This window comes from Entelurus aequoreus, linkage group LG13 (assembly GCF_033978785.1).
Source record: "Entelurus aequoreus isolate RoL-2023_Sb linkage group LG13, RoL_Eaeq_v1.1, whole genome shotgun sequence".
Taxonomy (NCBI): domain Eukaryota; kingdom Metazoa; phylum Chordata; class Actinopteri; order Syngnathiformes; family Syngnathidae; genus Entelurus; species Entelurus aequoreus.
This window is the reverse complement of record NC_084743.1, coordinates 20,958,006-20,974,258: the sequence shown is the minus strand read 5'-3', so window position 1 is coordinate 20,974,258 and position 16,253 is coordinate 20,958,006. Positions and strand designations below refer to the sequence as shown.

The 16,253-nt window shown below is 39.8% G+C and overlaps 1 protein-coding gene across 1 annotated transcript in view; it reads right to left on the bottom strand.

Annotated features, from left to right (window-relative positions):
- The window catches only part of LOC133663243 (collagen alpha-2(V) chain-like), a 90,000-nt gene extending 89,551 nt beyond the window's left edge, over positions 1-449 (bottom strand). The window contains exon 1 of the mRNA XM_062067567.1: positions 184-449. Coding sequence (XP_061923551.1) covers positions 184-265 — 82 coding nt within the window. The 5' untranslated portion in view covers positions 266-449. The remainder of the gene's footprint in view (positions 1-183) is intronic.
- Between the last annotated feature and the right edge of the window lie 15,804 nt (positions 450-16,253).

Sequence of the window (16,253 nt, the reverse complement as noted above, 5' to 3'; positions counted from 1 at the left end):
TCAAATCTGAATTCATTGACATTCCCGTGCGTAGTCCGTCAATATGTTAGTCATCTCATGCACCTCTTGTAATATTGTAACGGCTTCAAACCAATAGAAAATGTTTGTTTTTCGAAGAAAAAAAAACAAGAACATGTTCATTCAGTTCAAAGAGCACCCGAGCATCGGACGTTATTTACTCACCGCCTTGGCACGTGACAATCGAAACCTGGGCAAGGGAGGCCGCCAAAAAAAGGAAAGTCCGTAAATGTGCAAAGTCCATCATGTCTATAGGCAAGACATGAGACTAGTGAGAAAAAAGGGGGGAAAAAGGGATAAAAAGAGGGGGTAAAAAAGATGAGGTTATCTCTGCATGAATACCAGGGAACCTCTCCTTGTAAGCGGCAAGCAGACCCAGCCCAGGCTGCTTGAGTGCTTTTTTTGTGTAGTTACAGCTTTAAATGAGAAGAATGCTGGCCAGCCAAATTTTCCTCCCCCTTTTGTCAGCCCTCTCCCATCCTCTTTTGTGTCGGCGAGAGAACTACACCCATGTTCGCAACTTTTTTTTTTTTTCCTCTCCAAACTTTTCCCAATGACTCTTCTCGCCTCGGACACAAAAAGTGTGCAAAAGTCTCGAAGGTCGTGTGACTCCTCGCTCTGGAAAAAAAGATGCCACTGATAAGGAATTTAGTTTTGGGTCTTGGCAGACAGGATCATAAAAAAGGGTTTTTATGACAGGCTTCGGGGCGCCCGGCGACTAAGAGTGAGCCACAAATCCCTTTTCTCAGAGTCGCTGGATGTAAAAACTGGGGATAAATAGGTATGATGATTACCATGAATTGATTAACGTGGACTTAAACAAGGTGAAAAACGTATTCGGGTGTTACCATTTAGTGGTCGATTGTACGGAATATCTAATCTACTAATAAAAGTCTCAATCAATCAATCAAAGATCCTGAAAACCCTTGTTGGACTGTCTGTGACGGTCACTGTGGGTGGTCATCCAGGTAGGTGGTCAACATGATAAGGACTCCAGGGTGTGCATTCTGAGAGAAGTGCAAAGTCATCACCTCTTGACTTAGGCCATGTCGACACTAAGTCGTTTAACCCCTTAAAGGAATCATTATTTAGCCTAAGCCCCGTTTCAGCCACACCAAACCAGCGTTTAAGGTCCAACTCCTCGGGCAAGTTTTTACACGAGTAAGCATACTTGCCAACCTTGAGACCTCCGAATTCGGGAGATAGGGGGGGTGTATATATTTTCAAGAATTCCATCCATCCATCCATCTTCTTCCGCTTATCCGCGGGGACAGCAGCCTAAGCAGGGAAGCTCAGACTTTCCTCTCCCCAGTCACTTCATCCAGCTCTTCCCGGGGGATTCCGAGGCGTTCCCAGGCCAGCCGGGAGACATAAATAATGAATTCGATTTTATATTGCGCTTTTCTATTGTTAGATACTCAAAGCACTCACAGAGAAGTGGGAACCCATCATTCATTCACACCTGGTGGTGGTAAGCTACATTTGTAACCACAGCTGCCCTGAGGTACACTGACGGAAGCAAGGCTGCCAGTTTGCGCTTACGGCCCATCATACCACCACCTATCATTTATTCATTCATTCACCAGTGTGAGCGGCACGGGGGGCAAGGGTGAAGTGTCCTGCCCAAGGACACAACGGAAGCGATTTGGATGTCAAGAGGCGGGGAGCGAACCCTCAGGTTTCTGGCACGGCCGCTCTACCCTCTACGCCATACCGCCCCTAAATATAGTCTAACATAGTCTTCCCAACGTGTCCTGGGTCTTCCCCGTGGCCTCCTACCGGTCGGACGTGCCCTAAACACCTCCCTAGGGAGGCGTTCGGGTGGCATCCTGACCAGATGCCCGAACCACTTTGAGCTCCCCCCGGATTGGCAGAGCTTCTCACCCTATCTCTAAGGGAGAGCCCCTCCACCCGGCGGAGGAAACTCATTTCGGCCGCTTGTACCCGTGATCTTGTCCTTTCGGTCATAACCCAAAGCTCATGACCATAGGTGAGGATGAGAACGTAGATTGACCGGTAAATTGAGAGCTTTGCCTTCCGGCTCAGCTCCTTCTTCACCACAACGGATCGCAATACTGAAGACGCCACACCGATCCGCCTGTCGATCTCACGATCCACTCTTCCCTCACTAGTGAACAAGACTCTGAGGTACTTGAACTTGTACTTGGGGGAGATTCTCCTCCGCAACCCGGAGATGGCACTCCACCCTTTTCCGGGCGAGAACCATGGACTCGGACTTGGAGGTGCTGATTCTCATCCCAATCGCTTCACACTCAGCTGCGAAACGATCCAGTGAGAGCTGAAGATCCTGGCCAGATGAAGCCATCAGGACCACATCATCTGCAAAAAGCAGAGACCTAATCTTGCAGCCACCGAACCGGATCCCCTCCCCATCATATATATAAATAATCCGTTCATGAATGAGTATATCCGTTTGGTCACCGTGTTCAATGGAGAAGTCTGATCTACAAAAATTTGCGGGCAGCATACCCTTTCCCCTTCGAGCTGTCCTGGATGAACTGAAATTATTTTTTTCCAATCATTTTGGAACTTGCAAGCGTACTTCTTCTTCTTACTCGTCGTCGCCATGTCTCTTCTTCGTTCTTCCGCTTCGTCTCTGTTATGTTTTTTTGGACATTACTACTTGCGTTGTTTTGAAGCAATGCATGATGGGAATCCGGATGTTGTGTGTCAGTGTATTAACGTGCCGGCTGGAATAAACACACGTTGAGAAATAGCTCCGTGCCTGGCTACTTTATGGGTTATAGATAAACCTATGGATAACGGAGACATATATAATAGTCTCCTTTTCAGGTGAGAGAGGACGCTAAAGGCAGTGCCTTTAAGGCACGCCCCCAATATTGTTGTCCGGGTGGAAATCGGGAGAAATTCGGGAGAAGGGTTGCCCCGGGAGATTTTCGGGAGGGGCACTGAAATTCGGGAGTCTCCCGGGAAAATCGTGAGGGTTGTGGGTAAGTCTTGAATCTCCGACTCTTAGCTTTGCATGGACTCATTGATCGTTTACAAACTGAGTTCGGAGAGGAAGAGACGGCAGAAAGACCACGCCCCACACAGGAAGTGACATCGGAAAGAACGCGCCACAGCCAGCTTCATAATAAAGCGGTTTCGTAACTCGGAGCTAAACACTAGAAATATGGAGGCGAGTCATCCAGACATGCCCGTGTTTCTCCTTCTTTTACATGTACAGACGCTTGTGGGAATCACACATGAATACCTTAAGAGAAAGCGATTGCAGCTATTTGGGATACAACACTTCTCAGACGGCAAGAGAACTTTCCAATGTCCGCTGTGTGTGGAGACATATATAATAGTCTCCTTTTCAACTGAGAGAGGACGCTAAAGGCAGTGCCTTTAAGGCACGCCCCCAATATTGTTTTTCGGGTGGAAATCAGGAGAAATTCTGGAGAATGGTTGCCCCGGGAGATTTTCGGGAGGGGCACTGAAATTCTGGAGTCTCCCGGGAAAATCGGAAGGGTTGGCAAGTATGAGGGTAAGTCTTGAATCTCTGGCTTTTAGCTTTGTATGGACTCATTGATTGTTTACAAACTGAGTTCGGAGAGGAAGAGACGCCAGAAAGACCACGCCCCACACAGGAAGTGACATCGGAAAGAACGCGCCACAGCCAGCTTCATAATAAAGCGGTTTCGTAACTCGGAGCTAAACACTGGAAATATGAAGGCACGTCATCCAGACATGCCCGTGTTACTCCTTCTTCTACATGTACAGACTCTTGTTGAAATCACACATGAATACCTTAAGAGAAAGGGATTGCAGCTATTTGGGATACAACACTTCTCAGACGGCAAGAGACCTTTCCAATGTCCGGCTGTGTGTCTACTTAGCGAATAACTACGTCCATTTGTCGAAGGAGAGACAATGAGAATGCGATCTCCCGTGGATGTGATAATAAAAGGTATCATGTGCTTTGTATTACCTGGCCGTCGAGGAAAACGGCGAATGCATTTGGACTGGCAAAGCAGACTGTATCAGTTATTGTCCGCCTTGTATGTCGCGGACTCGACGTCTGGGTCCAGAGTATATAAAGTCACCAAAAACGAACGGACAATGAAGGTGAAGGCGAAAGAGTGAGGAGTGTTCTTACCAGATATATAGATCCCTAATTTGATTGATTTTTTATCACATTGTTTACGTGTCTAATAAAGATTTGATTAATTTATGATGTCTCAGGTGTGATTCACTACAATAGGGCCCCACAGCACACTGGATTCCAGTTAATTGAAACACCACAACACTGGATATTGTTCAGATAAGTTAAATTTAAGAATTTGCACACAGAGCAACACTGGAGGTGACTATGACGTGCGCATTTTCCGCGCATGCGTACTAGGTCGTGTTGCGCCGGCGGACAGAGGGGCGCGGGGGTCTTAAACGGTGGCATTGTTGTGTGTGGACACGGATAAGGTTAGGTGTGATTTACCCTGGATAACCTTATCCTGCTTAGCCTCGTAAGACCCAAGCTGTTTGTTTACATGCTTTTTTTTAATTTCTCTTTGCTATTTGGGCTTCTTGGACCCTAATTAGAATAAAAACTTAGAATCATATTTTGATATGATGTAATTAGTCCATAAGTACACAAACGTGTACTTCATGTTTAGTGACATGCTAATTCTTATTTTTACACTTTTTTTTCAAAATTCCATTGTATGTTATACTCTTCTGACACCACCAGATGGCAGTATAAGTGTCCACATAAGCGGCCATAAAACCCCAATTCAGTAGTGTACACAATTTTGGAAATCAGAGCTAAAAGGTGCTGTCCACGCATGTGGCCACTAAAGCCTTTAGAGGCTAATTAGTGTAAACGGGGCCTTAGATCAGGGGTCGGCAACCCAAAATGTTGAAAGAGCCATATTGGACCACAAATACAAAAAAGTAATCGGGTCTGGAGCCGCAAAAAATTAAAAGACTTATATAAGTGTTATAAAGAGGGCAACACATGATGTAAGTGTCTATATTAGCTATATTAGCCTACTGTCAAAATGACCAAGAGTCGCAGGCTGACGCAAATTTTCGTTGACAGAAATGTTGAAATGTAATATTTATTCTACACCTTTTTACACCATTGGAAAACATAAGTAACACTTCTCTGAGGGTGAGATAACTCCTGGAAATGACTGTCTAAGAATGGCCAAAGGTATGTGTGTGTCCAAGTTAAAGGAAACGGCAGGCCGTCTTCTTCTAATGGATTTATTACAATCTTTGCAAGCTAGGTAACGTTTGCTGTGGTCTGGAACAACACGGCAACTGTCAGAAATGCAGCCAACATGACATACAGATAATGTGTCAATAACATCACCAAAGCTCACCTTCGTGCATTCACGCACAGCATAAAAAGTTTGGTGGACAAGATGAGACAAAGAAGGAGTGGCATAAAACACGTCTATCTGTGGCAGCGTCGGAGAAAGTTGTACAAACTGTTGAGTCACAGTCCACACAATGGTGAGTTCAAGGGCCGCTGAAATTGGTAGGACAAAACGACGCTCGCCAAAAACTCTCATCAGTGAAGCATACACACAAATAGGGATGTCCGATAATGGCTTTTTGCCGATATCCGATATTCAGATATTGTCCAACGCTTTAATTACCGATACCGATATCAACTGATACCGATATATACAGTCGTGGAATTAACACATTATTATGCCTAATTTGGACAACCAGGTATGGTGAAGATAAGGTTGTTTTTTTTTAAAAAACAATAACATTAAATAACATAAATACATTAAAAAAATTGTCTTGAATAAAAAAGAAAGTAAAACAATATAAAAACAGTTACATAGAAACTAGTAATTAATGAAAATGAGTGAAATTAACTGTTAAAGGTTAGTACTATTAGTGGACCAGCAGCACGCACAATCATGTGTGCTTACGGACTGTATCCCTTGCAGACTGTATTGATATATAATGTAGGAACCAGAATATTAATAACAGAAAGAAACAACCCTTTTGTGTGAATGAGTGTAAATGGGGGAGGGAGGTTTTTTGGGTTGGTGCACTAATTGTAAGTGTATCTTGTGTTTTTTATGTTGATTTAATTAAAAAAAAAGAAAGAAAATAAAATAAAAAACGATACCGATAATTAAAAAAAACGATAACGATAATTTCCGATATTACATTTTAAAGCATTTATCGGACGAAAATATCGGCAGGCCAATATTATCGGGCATCTCTACACACAAACATATTAAACAGTGGGCTTTCTAACAATTAGGAAGGTTTGTGTCGTGTTTGTCCTCCTACAGAAACCATATTACAACAAAAAACATATTTTTCCCCCAATTTTTGAAAAAGCTCTACGGAGCCACCAGGGCGCCGCTAAAGAGCCGCATGTGGCTCTAGAGCCGCGGGTTGCTGACCCCCGACTGAGAGCATTGGGGACTTAGCGGCAGTTTAACAGGATCAGACTCCGATCTCCGATCCTAGTGAAATGACACCTCATGGTGGACAAGTTATGATATGTTTTTCTTTTTCTCAGTTCTGTAGTACATCAAGGAATCTGTTAAAGTCTGTAAAGCATGCAATGGCTTGTTGAGATGCCATTGAAACGGTACAGTGTTGCATTCACTGACCTGACATTTATTCAGCGTTATGGCCTAAAATGAATTCTGGAAATGGTCCAAAAGAGGAGTCCCCAAACGTTGAGACTCAGGGACCACATTGGGTTAAAATAATTTGAATTTGGTATTTCAGTATATACAGAACAGGCCAAAAGGTTGGACACACCTTCTCATTCACAACTCAACTGATGGTCCCAACCCCATTGATAAAGCAAGAAATTCCTCTAATCAACCCTGATAAGGCACACCTGTGAAGTGAAAATAATTTCAGGTGAAGCTCATCGAGAGAATGCCGAAAGTGTGCACAGCAGTAATCAGAGCAAAGGGTGGCTATTTTTGAAGAAACTAGAATATAAAACATGTTTTCAGTCTTTTTCACCTTTTTTTGTTAAGTACATAACTCCACATGTGTTCATTCATAGTTGTGATGCCTTCAGTGACAATCTACAATGTAAATATGAGAAGGTGTGTCATATTTATATATATATATATATATATATATATATATATATATATATATATATATATATATATATATATATATATATATATATATATATATATACACGTATATATATATATATATATATATATATATATATATATATATATATATATATATATATATATATATATATATATATATATATATATATATATATATATATGGGATTAATTAATAATTAATTTATATATATATATATATATATATATATATATATATATATATATATATATATATATATATATATATATATATATATATATATATATATATATATATATATATATAGACATTAGGGCTGACAAAAAATTTAATATTTAACTATTAAATATTTAATCGCAATTAATGTCTATATATATATATATATATATATATATATATATATATATATATATATATATATATATATATATATATATATATATATATATATATATATATATATATATATAGACATTAGGGCTGACAAAAAATTTAATATTTAATTATTAAATATTTAATCGCAATTAATCCCAGTTTATTCATTGTTAACTCAAACTTAATCGCAATATCGCAGTTGTTTACAGTTAACTCAAAATTAATCTTGATTAATCACAGATACATATAATTTTTCGTCATTAATAAGTGCACCCTATGGACGGATAATTTTCTATTTTTTCTTTTTCTTTACCCTGACTGGACAATTAGTTTGCTTTAATAACATCTGTTTAAATATCATGTGTTTAAGCAGCACAACACAAAATGGACATAAACACACTTTTAATGAGAATTAAAAAAAATAAAATACTTGCAGTGCATTAGTGTCATGTCAGATTTTGTATTTCGCAGGAATACGGACTTTGGATTCCTGCTGTAGGAGCACTTGCATTCAGAGGAGGATCTACACTTCCACGTTTCGATACCGGTTTCACGCGTTAATAACACAAAATGTCATGATTTGATTGTCAAAGATATTTGGTAATGTAACCTGTGATATTTCTATCTGAATAAATACTTCTGATGTGTTGTATATTTTGTGTTGTACAAGTTATTGGAATTCATATCTCTACATGACAACGTCTTAACCTTCTCTATTTATTATTATAATGTAGTATTAAGCCTGGTAAACATTCTGAAAATGTGGACTATCCATGAGAACATGTTATGTATTTTATAACATGTTCTCATGGATAGTCCACATTTTCAGAATGTTTACACTTTATTTCAATCCGCCACTACCCCTGGTCTAACACGATCATCTCATCAACTGATATACTTCCCGCGCTAACCCTCAGCCTAATGGCAGGAAACGGCCGTGTGTTCCGTAAGAATGTGTGTGTCAATGTTTATGTGTGTGTGTCTAAATGAAAGGTGGGGGGTTCCAACCAGCTAACGAGAACGACAGCTGTTTTCTTGTCGGCCTCACCCCCAAAGCCAGTGAGCCAATTCAGAAACAGCCAGCGAGAATCCTCTCGTAAAACATCGGTTGTATTTCTTCTGGAAATGTCCGCGTACAAAACACATAGCAGCTCCCGCGTGGACTGCCAGCAAGCTTGTGTTCACCGAGGACTGTAGCTATGTTTAGAAAGCTGTTCAAGATGGGGAAGGAGCTCTAAAGATCCATTTGTTTGCGTGTCGTCCCTCTTTCTGTCCCCTAATACCGGTACAGATGTTCTCCAATGCCTTTAACCAGGGGCTTCCAAAAAAATGATTTATTATTGGTTGGTTTACATACAGTATCAATGCTGATTGGTTGGTTTACGTATGATGAGTCACGATTGGCTAAGGCTAGGGCAAAACACTACGGGCAGGCCAATCAGAGGTAAGATTGGGCGGGTCATCAAAACCAGGAAGGAAATGTGCCGTTTGGTGGGTGGTCTTATTTACATGAATGCCCCACAACAAGAGGATAGAGAAAAAGAAGAAGCTTATTGACTATGGCGTGGACTACAATGGAGGACAGGCGCAACTTTTCGGGACTTATGCAGATCCCAAATACACAACAGCAGGAACCAATGGGGAATAAAAGCAAGTTTTCTATAATATTCCGGAACCAAAAAAAAGATATGTCTCCTAATAGGTGCAATTGTGGGGTCCTAATGCACACACCATAATAATACTGTATGTTGAAGCACAGTACGTCTGACTATGGTAGTTGTAATGGTCCGACAATCCATCAAGCGGTGTGGCTTCATAGCTTACTAAAGTCTTACTAAAGAATTTTAAAAGATTTTTGAACGCTGTGTGTAATGTTCTATATGCTATACTTGTGTCATTTATTAAACAGGCGTCAACCTGCAGTCCACACATGTCTCTTATGTGTGACTGTCATCTACTGGTCACACTTATCATTACACCATGTACCAAATACAATTGCTTAGAGGTCGGTAAGTACAACCAGCATCAATGCGTACATTAGGCGCCTCGGGTTATAAGTCGCACTGTCGGTTTTAGAGAAAATTAAAATGAAATAAAAAAAAAAAATTTAAATTAAAAAAATAAATAAAATAAAATAAATGAATACATTTTTTTTTTTTAATTAAAAAAATTAAAAACAATTTAAAACAATTTAAAATAGAAAATTAAGGTTTTAGATGCGCCTTATAGTCCAAAATATACGGTATAGTTAATGATAAAGAACATTTTTAAACAAATATTGAAAAATGTTGTGTTTGAAGGAAATACCCAAAATTAAGGAGTAAAACCGGGAGTCATTTACAACTAGACGTAAAAGTCAGAATAGTGTGTTCCAATAATCGATACAAACCAAAGAAGGCAGCCGAACAGAGGGATGGTTTCTCATAACTTCAGACAGTAAGGCCCAGAATATTGTGTTTATTATTATTATTATAGATGCAGCCATGGCTGCAGCAATAAAATCAAGATGAGCCCAAACCATAAATTACTTGTTAATTATTTGTAGTTGATCTAACTTGGGTGTCAAACTCATTTTAGCTCAGGGGCCGCATGGAGGAAAAATCTGTGCACTATTAAAATCATGGCATTAAAACTAAAAAAATAAAGACAACTTCAGATTGTTTTCGTTGTCTTACTTTGGCCAAAAATAGAACAAACACATTCTGAAAATATTACAAAATATAGAAAAAAATACAGACAGCGGTAACGTTTATATCCATGAAGGATCGGAGAAAGTGAATGCATTTTTATAACCAAATAAAAGTACATATGCATAAACATTTGTTGGTAACTGTAGAGGTTGCCCTCTAGTGGGTTCTTCAGACCACCGCACACTTCCAGGAGAGCCAGGAATTCAGGGTATAACACTGCTTTATTTTGTTCTCACAAGGTGCGAGACTTTTGCTTTCCAGCAACAAGTCTTTTCTGAGTCTGCCCAGCAGCACCTTCAACTCCAACTACTCGTCTCATCACGGCTGCTGCTAATAAAGGCGACAGGTGATTAGATAACAAGGCCCACCTGGGCCATCTACGCACCTGTCGCTGTCTTCGAGGTCGGTCCAGGCACACCTCGTTCCGCGGCAGGCCCGCAGGCCACGCCCCCCCCTCCACAGTAACACTTTTGTATGGGGAACATATTCACCATTAATTAGCTGCTTATTAACATGCAAATTAGTAACATATTGGCTCTTAATTAGTCATTATTAAGTACTTATTAATGCCTTATTCTGCATGGCCTTACTATACAATAACATCAGAATTATTGCTTATTAGTAACCCTAACCCTTATATGTTCCCCTAGTGTCCAAATAACTCTAAATTAAGTCTGTGTTACTTAGAATATGTTCCCCATACTAAAGTGCTACCAAAATGTTTTCTTTTGTATTATTTTTTTAATGAACCAAGTAACGTTTATGACAACCTTTTTCCAAAACACAATATAGAATGTGAGATATAACAGGATAATGCGTACATTCATTATTTGTTTTCAAAACGGTTACAAAAAAAGTGGGAACCCAAAAATGTAGTGTGGGACCCCATTTTTATGACTCGATGGGGTCCCATTTGAAAAATGTGAGTATTGGTGCGTGCCAAACAGCAGCAGGTGGCTGTGGCCTGAGGGCCGGATCTAATACTAATCAAATATCATCCCGGGGGCCATAGATAATTAATTTGCGGGCTGGATCTGGCCTTAATTTTGACACTTGGGTCTAAAACAGTGGTCCCCAACCCCGGCCCGGTAGCGGTCCGCGGACCGATTGGTACCGGGCTGCACAAGAAATAAAAAAAATATATATATATATTTTATTTTTTTATTTTTTTATTTTTATGAAATCAACATAAAAAACACAATATATACATTATATATCAATATAGATCAATACAGTCTGCAGGGATACAGTCCGTAAGCACACATGATTGTATTTATTCATGTAAAAAAAAAAAAAAAAAAAAAAAAAAAAAATTTTTAAATACACCCCCCTCCCCCCCCACCGGTCCGTGGGACAAATTTTCAAGCATTGACCGGTCCGCAGCTACAAAAAGGTTGGGGACCACTGGTCTAAAGTGTTCAACTCCATTCCATTCGGTTTGCATTCCATCCAATCTATGTCAAATCCACTTGAGGTCAAGAAGAAGTCGTACTGCGCTTAAAAATCCTGGAAGACCTACAAAACCTTGAGAAAATCCTCCCAGACCAAGTAAGCTGTAGCTTCCGCATGGAAAATTCTCTGCTCTGCTATCTCTCTCTCTCCAGCAATCCTCCCTACATTGAGTTTCCACTGCCAAGGCTGGGATGAGTTCTTCCATTTTCCGGAACATCCAGTTTCATTTTTGTCGTCTGCTAAAGTCGTCGTGCTCCCACTCTTACATTCTCCTACAAAACAAGACGTACGAGGCCCTGTAAAATACGGACAATAACAAAAACACAGCTTGAAAAGAGAAGTTGTGTTGAGTGAAATAGATGTTCGATGGCGTATCCAGAAATTGGTACTACGTTGTGTCATGTAAGAAATAGATACTACTTACAAAAATGTGAAAATGTAACATAAAAAATTATATTATATTATTATGTTTTCACTTCAGTTAAAGGAGTTGTAATTAATTTGTCACTCTCATTTAATGACTATAGAGTGCACCAGTATATAAGCAGCACCCACTACATTTTAGAAGAAAAACATATTTTTCTGTATATTAGCCACACCGCAGATATATGCACTATATTACCAAAAGTATTTGGCCACCCATCCAAATGATGAGAATCAGGTGTCCTAATCACTTGGCCCGGTGTTTAACACTAGAAGTCCCAGCATTTTTCTGTCTACCTAGAAGACCCAGAGAGGGGTCATTTGGCCCGACGCTTTTCCCGAATACACTAATCACTCATTTTGTTATGGTAATGAGGCTGTTAGGGGCAGTTTGTCTAGGTAGACAGAAAAATTATACATGTGGGAAATGCCGAAAGGAGCAATGGCAGTGCCAGGATTGTGAGTGACTGCTCAAATGTATGTCAGTCACGTTTACATGGACATGGTTTTTCATTCTTTGTAAATATGCTTTTTTCTTTGTAAATTTTTTTTTTTAAACTATTTTTGGCACACAAAAATAACAATTGCTTCTGCAACAACCCTCCACACCAAAACTGGGAAAACAGTTGCTTTTTCATTCTTTGTAAATATGTTTTGTTTTGTATTTTTTTTTAACAATAAATGTCAGAGTGTTGATCCCTTCATTCTGTTGATCCTTGCAAAAACACACACAACCTACCTCAGAACTAAAGCTTGAGCTGTAAGGTCCCCTCCCCCACACAGGCTCAAGTGGCCCCCTGCCGTGTGCCACTAACAGCCACATTTTCATAACAAAAGGAGTGTCCACAGGGGGGACTAGGGGTCAAATGACCCTCTTGTGTGTTTTCTAGGTAAAAATGTCAATTGACCCTTCTCTGGGACTTCGCGTGTTAAAACCAACCACTTAGGCATGGAGACTGTTTCTACAAACATTTGTGAAAGAATGGGCCACTCTCAGTGATTTCCAGCATGGAACTGTCACAGGATGCCACCTGTGCAACAAATCCAGTCGTGAAATTTCCTCGCTCCTAAATATTCCAAAGTCAACTTTATATAAGAAAAGTGAAGAGTTTGGAAACAACAGCAACTCAGCCACCAAATAGTGCTGAAGCGCAGAGAGAAAGTTAAATCTAAAAGTATTTCAAGTTAATACATTTATTATCCCAGCCTGTGAAAACTACCTTAATTTTGACATTACTATCGACAATAACATCTAACTTTACGCCATGTGCGTCTTCGAATCTGAGGCCGGTTGGATGTACTGCCAAATTCTCTGGACAGCCTTTGGAGATGGCTTATGGTAGAGAAATTAACATTAAATTCACGGGCAACATATCTGGTGGACATTCCTGCCGTCAGCATGCCAACTGCACACTCCCTCAACACTTGTGACATCTGTGGCATTGTGCTGTGTGATAAAACCGCAAATTTCAGCGTGGCCTTTTATTGTTGGCAGCCCTAGGCACACCTGTGCAATAATCATGCTGTTTAATCAGCATTTTGATGGGCAACACCTGTGAGGTGGGATTGATTACCTTGGCAAAGGAGAAATGCTCACTAACACAGATTTAGACAGATTTGTGGACAATATTTGCGAGGAATAGGTCTTTTGTGTACCGTATATAGTAAAAGTTCTTTGAATTCAACTCGTGAAAAAAGGGAGCAAAAACTAAATAGTTTTATTTTTATTTTTGTTCAGTATATATTGGCAATCTGAGGGTAGATACTGATGTTTGTGAAGTACATTTTCGACCGTGTCAAGAATAAAGTTTTATTTGCCATCTGAAAACATCGCCTCCACCATTTGAATATGTTGCAAAAAAAATAAAAAAATGAAAAAATAAAAATAAAAAATATCAAAAAAATAAAGAATATGTTGCAGACAGACTCAAAAACGGATTATAAAAGTAATTGTTGACCAAAATTTACAAATGAGCATGTCCAATACATATCTGGACCACAAGGAAGTGTATTAAATGTAGATTAAAATCATCGTCGGTCCCCTTTAAGTTCTCCAGGTGAAGTGGATGGAATAGTTTGCAGAAGTATTTTAATAAAAAAATGTCTGCACAACTTGTGTGTGTGTTGTGAGAGTGAACAAGATGAATACAACATATAAAGTATGGCCTCATTTTAGCTAGAGATGGAAAAACACCGATTTATACCAGTTTAAAAGAGAAAAACTGTTTTATATATTGGGAAAAGAGTAGAAAGGTGGATTTATTATTTTTTTATAGCAGCCATGGCATTTTACACTGAAACCCCATTATTCATTCACTCACACAATCTGTCTCGGGGAATACTAATGGAAATGTCTCTGCCTCTCTAACCTCTGCCAAATATTAATTTACATTTATATACCGGTAGGAGACGTGTCTTGCCCAAGTGCACAACAGCAGGGACAGATGGTTGGGTTCAAACCGCCAACCCGGTTTGACGATGCTCTTCCTCATGAGCAATTTCTGACCATAATTTTTTCTAATCAAACCTGTATAACTCAATGATACACATTTCATACTAGTGAGTATTCTGTGCAGTTGTATACATAATAATACATATCATTGTAAATCAGGGGTGTCCAATCATTTTGCCCTGGGGGCCGCATTGGGCTAAAAAAATGTGGTCGAGGGCCGAAATATTAATATGTATATATAAAAAAATAAAAATAGAAACCTCGACTATATATATATATATATATATATATATATATATATATATATATATATATATATATATATATATATATATATATATATATATATATATATATATATATAGTCGAGGTTTCTGTGGTTTATCCGTTATACAGTGCTCAATACTGGGGTAGGGCGGAATATACGTTAGGTCAGGAAAAAACACAGAGGCTGTTTCATCCCTACAAGCCTGTTTTGCATGAAACATTAGACATGACATTAATTTTATTTTATAATAAAATCCCCTGAAGCGCAGCTGCAAAACAGGCTTGTATGGATGAAATAGCCTCTGTGTTTTTTCCTGACCTAACGTGTGTATATATATATATATATATATATATATATATATATATATATATATATATATATATATATATATATATATATATATATATATATATATATATATATATATATATATATATATATACACTGCTCAAAAAAATTAAACAGTTTAATGTCTCAGGAACAAAAGGATGCCACATCTTTTGATGGAAATAAAAGTTTTCAGCCTACAGAGGGCTCAGTATATAGACACCCCAAAAATCAAAGTGAAAAAATGATGTGGCAGGCTCGTCCATTTTGCCTAAATTCAATTTCTGCAACTCAAAATTATTTTCAATATCTTGTGTGGCCCCCAAGTGCTTGTATGCATGCTTGACAACGTCGCGGCATGCTCCTAATGAGACCACGGATGGTGTTTTGTGGGATGTCCTCCCAGATCTGTTTAAGGGCATCAGTGAGCTCCTGTAAAGTCTGAGGAGCAACCTGGCGGCGTCTGATGGACCGAAACATTATGTCAATTGGGTTTAGATCAGGTGATCGTGAGGGGCCATTCAATTGTGTCAATTCCCTCATCCTCCAGATACTGTCTGCATACTCTTGCCACATGAGTCCGGGCATTGTCGTGGACCAGGAGGAACCCAGGACCTACTGCACCAGCGTAGGGTCTGACCATGGGTGCAAGGATTTCATCCCAATACCTAATGGCAGTCAGACTGCCGTTCTCTAGCCTGTAGAGGTCTTTACGTCCCTCCATGGAAATGCCTCCCCAGACCATCACTGACCCACCACCGAACGGGTCATTCTGAATGATGTTGCAGGCATTCATGGCGCTCTCCTTGGCTTCTCCAGACCCTTTCACGTCTATCACAGGTGCTCAGGGTAAACCTGCTCTCATCTGTGAAAAACACAGGGCGCCAATGGCGGACTTGCCAATTCTGGTGTTCTATGGCAAATGCCAATGGAGCTCCACGGTTCTGAGCAGTGATCACAGGGCACACTACAGGACGTCGTGCCCTGAGGCCACCCTTGTGAAGTCTGTTTCTGACTGTTTGGGCAGAGACGTTCACACCAGTAGCCTGCTGGAGGTCATTCTGTAGGGCTCGGGCAGTGCTCAACCTGTTCCTCCTTGCACAAAGCAGCAGATATTGGTCCTGCTGATGGGATGAGGACCGTCTACGGCCCTGTCCAGCTC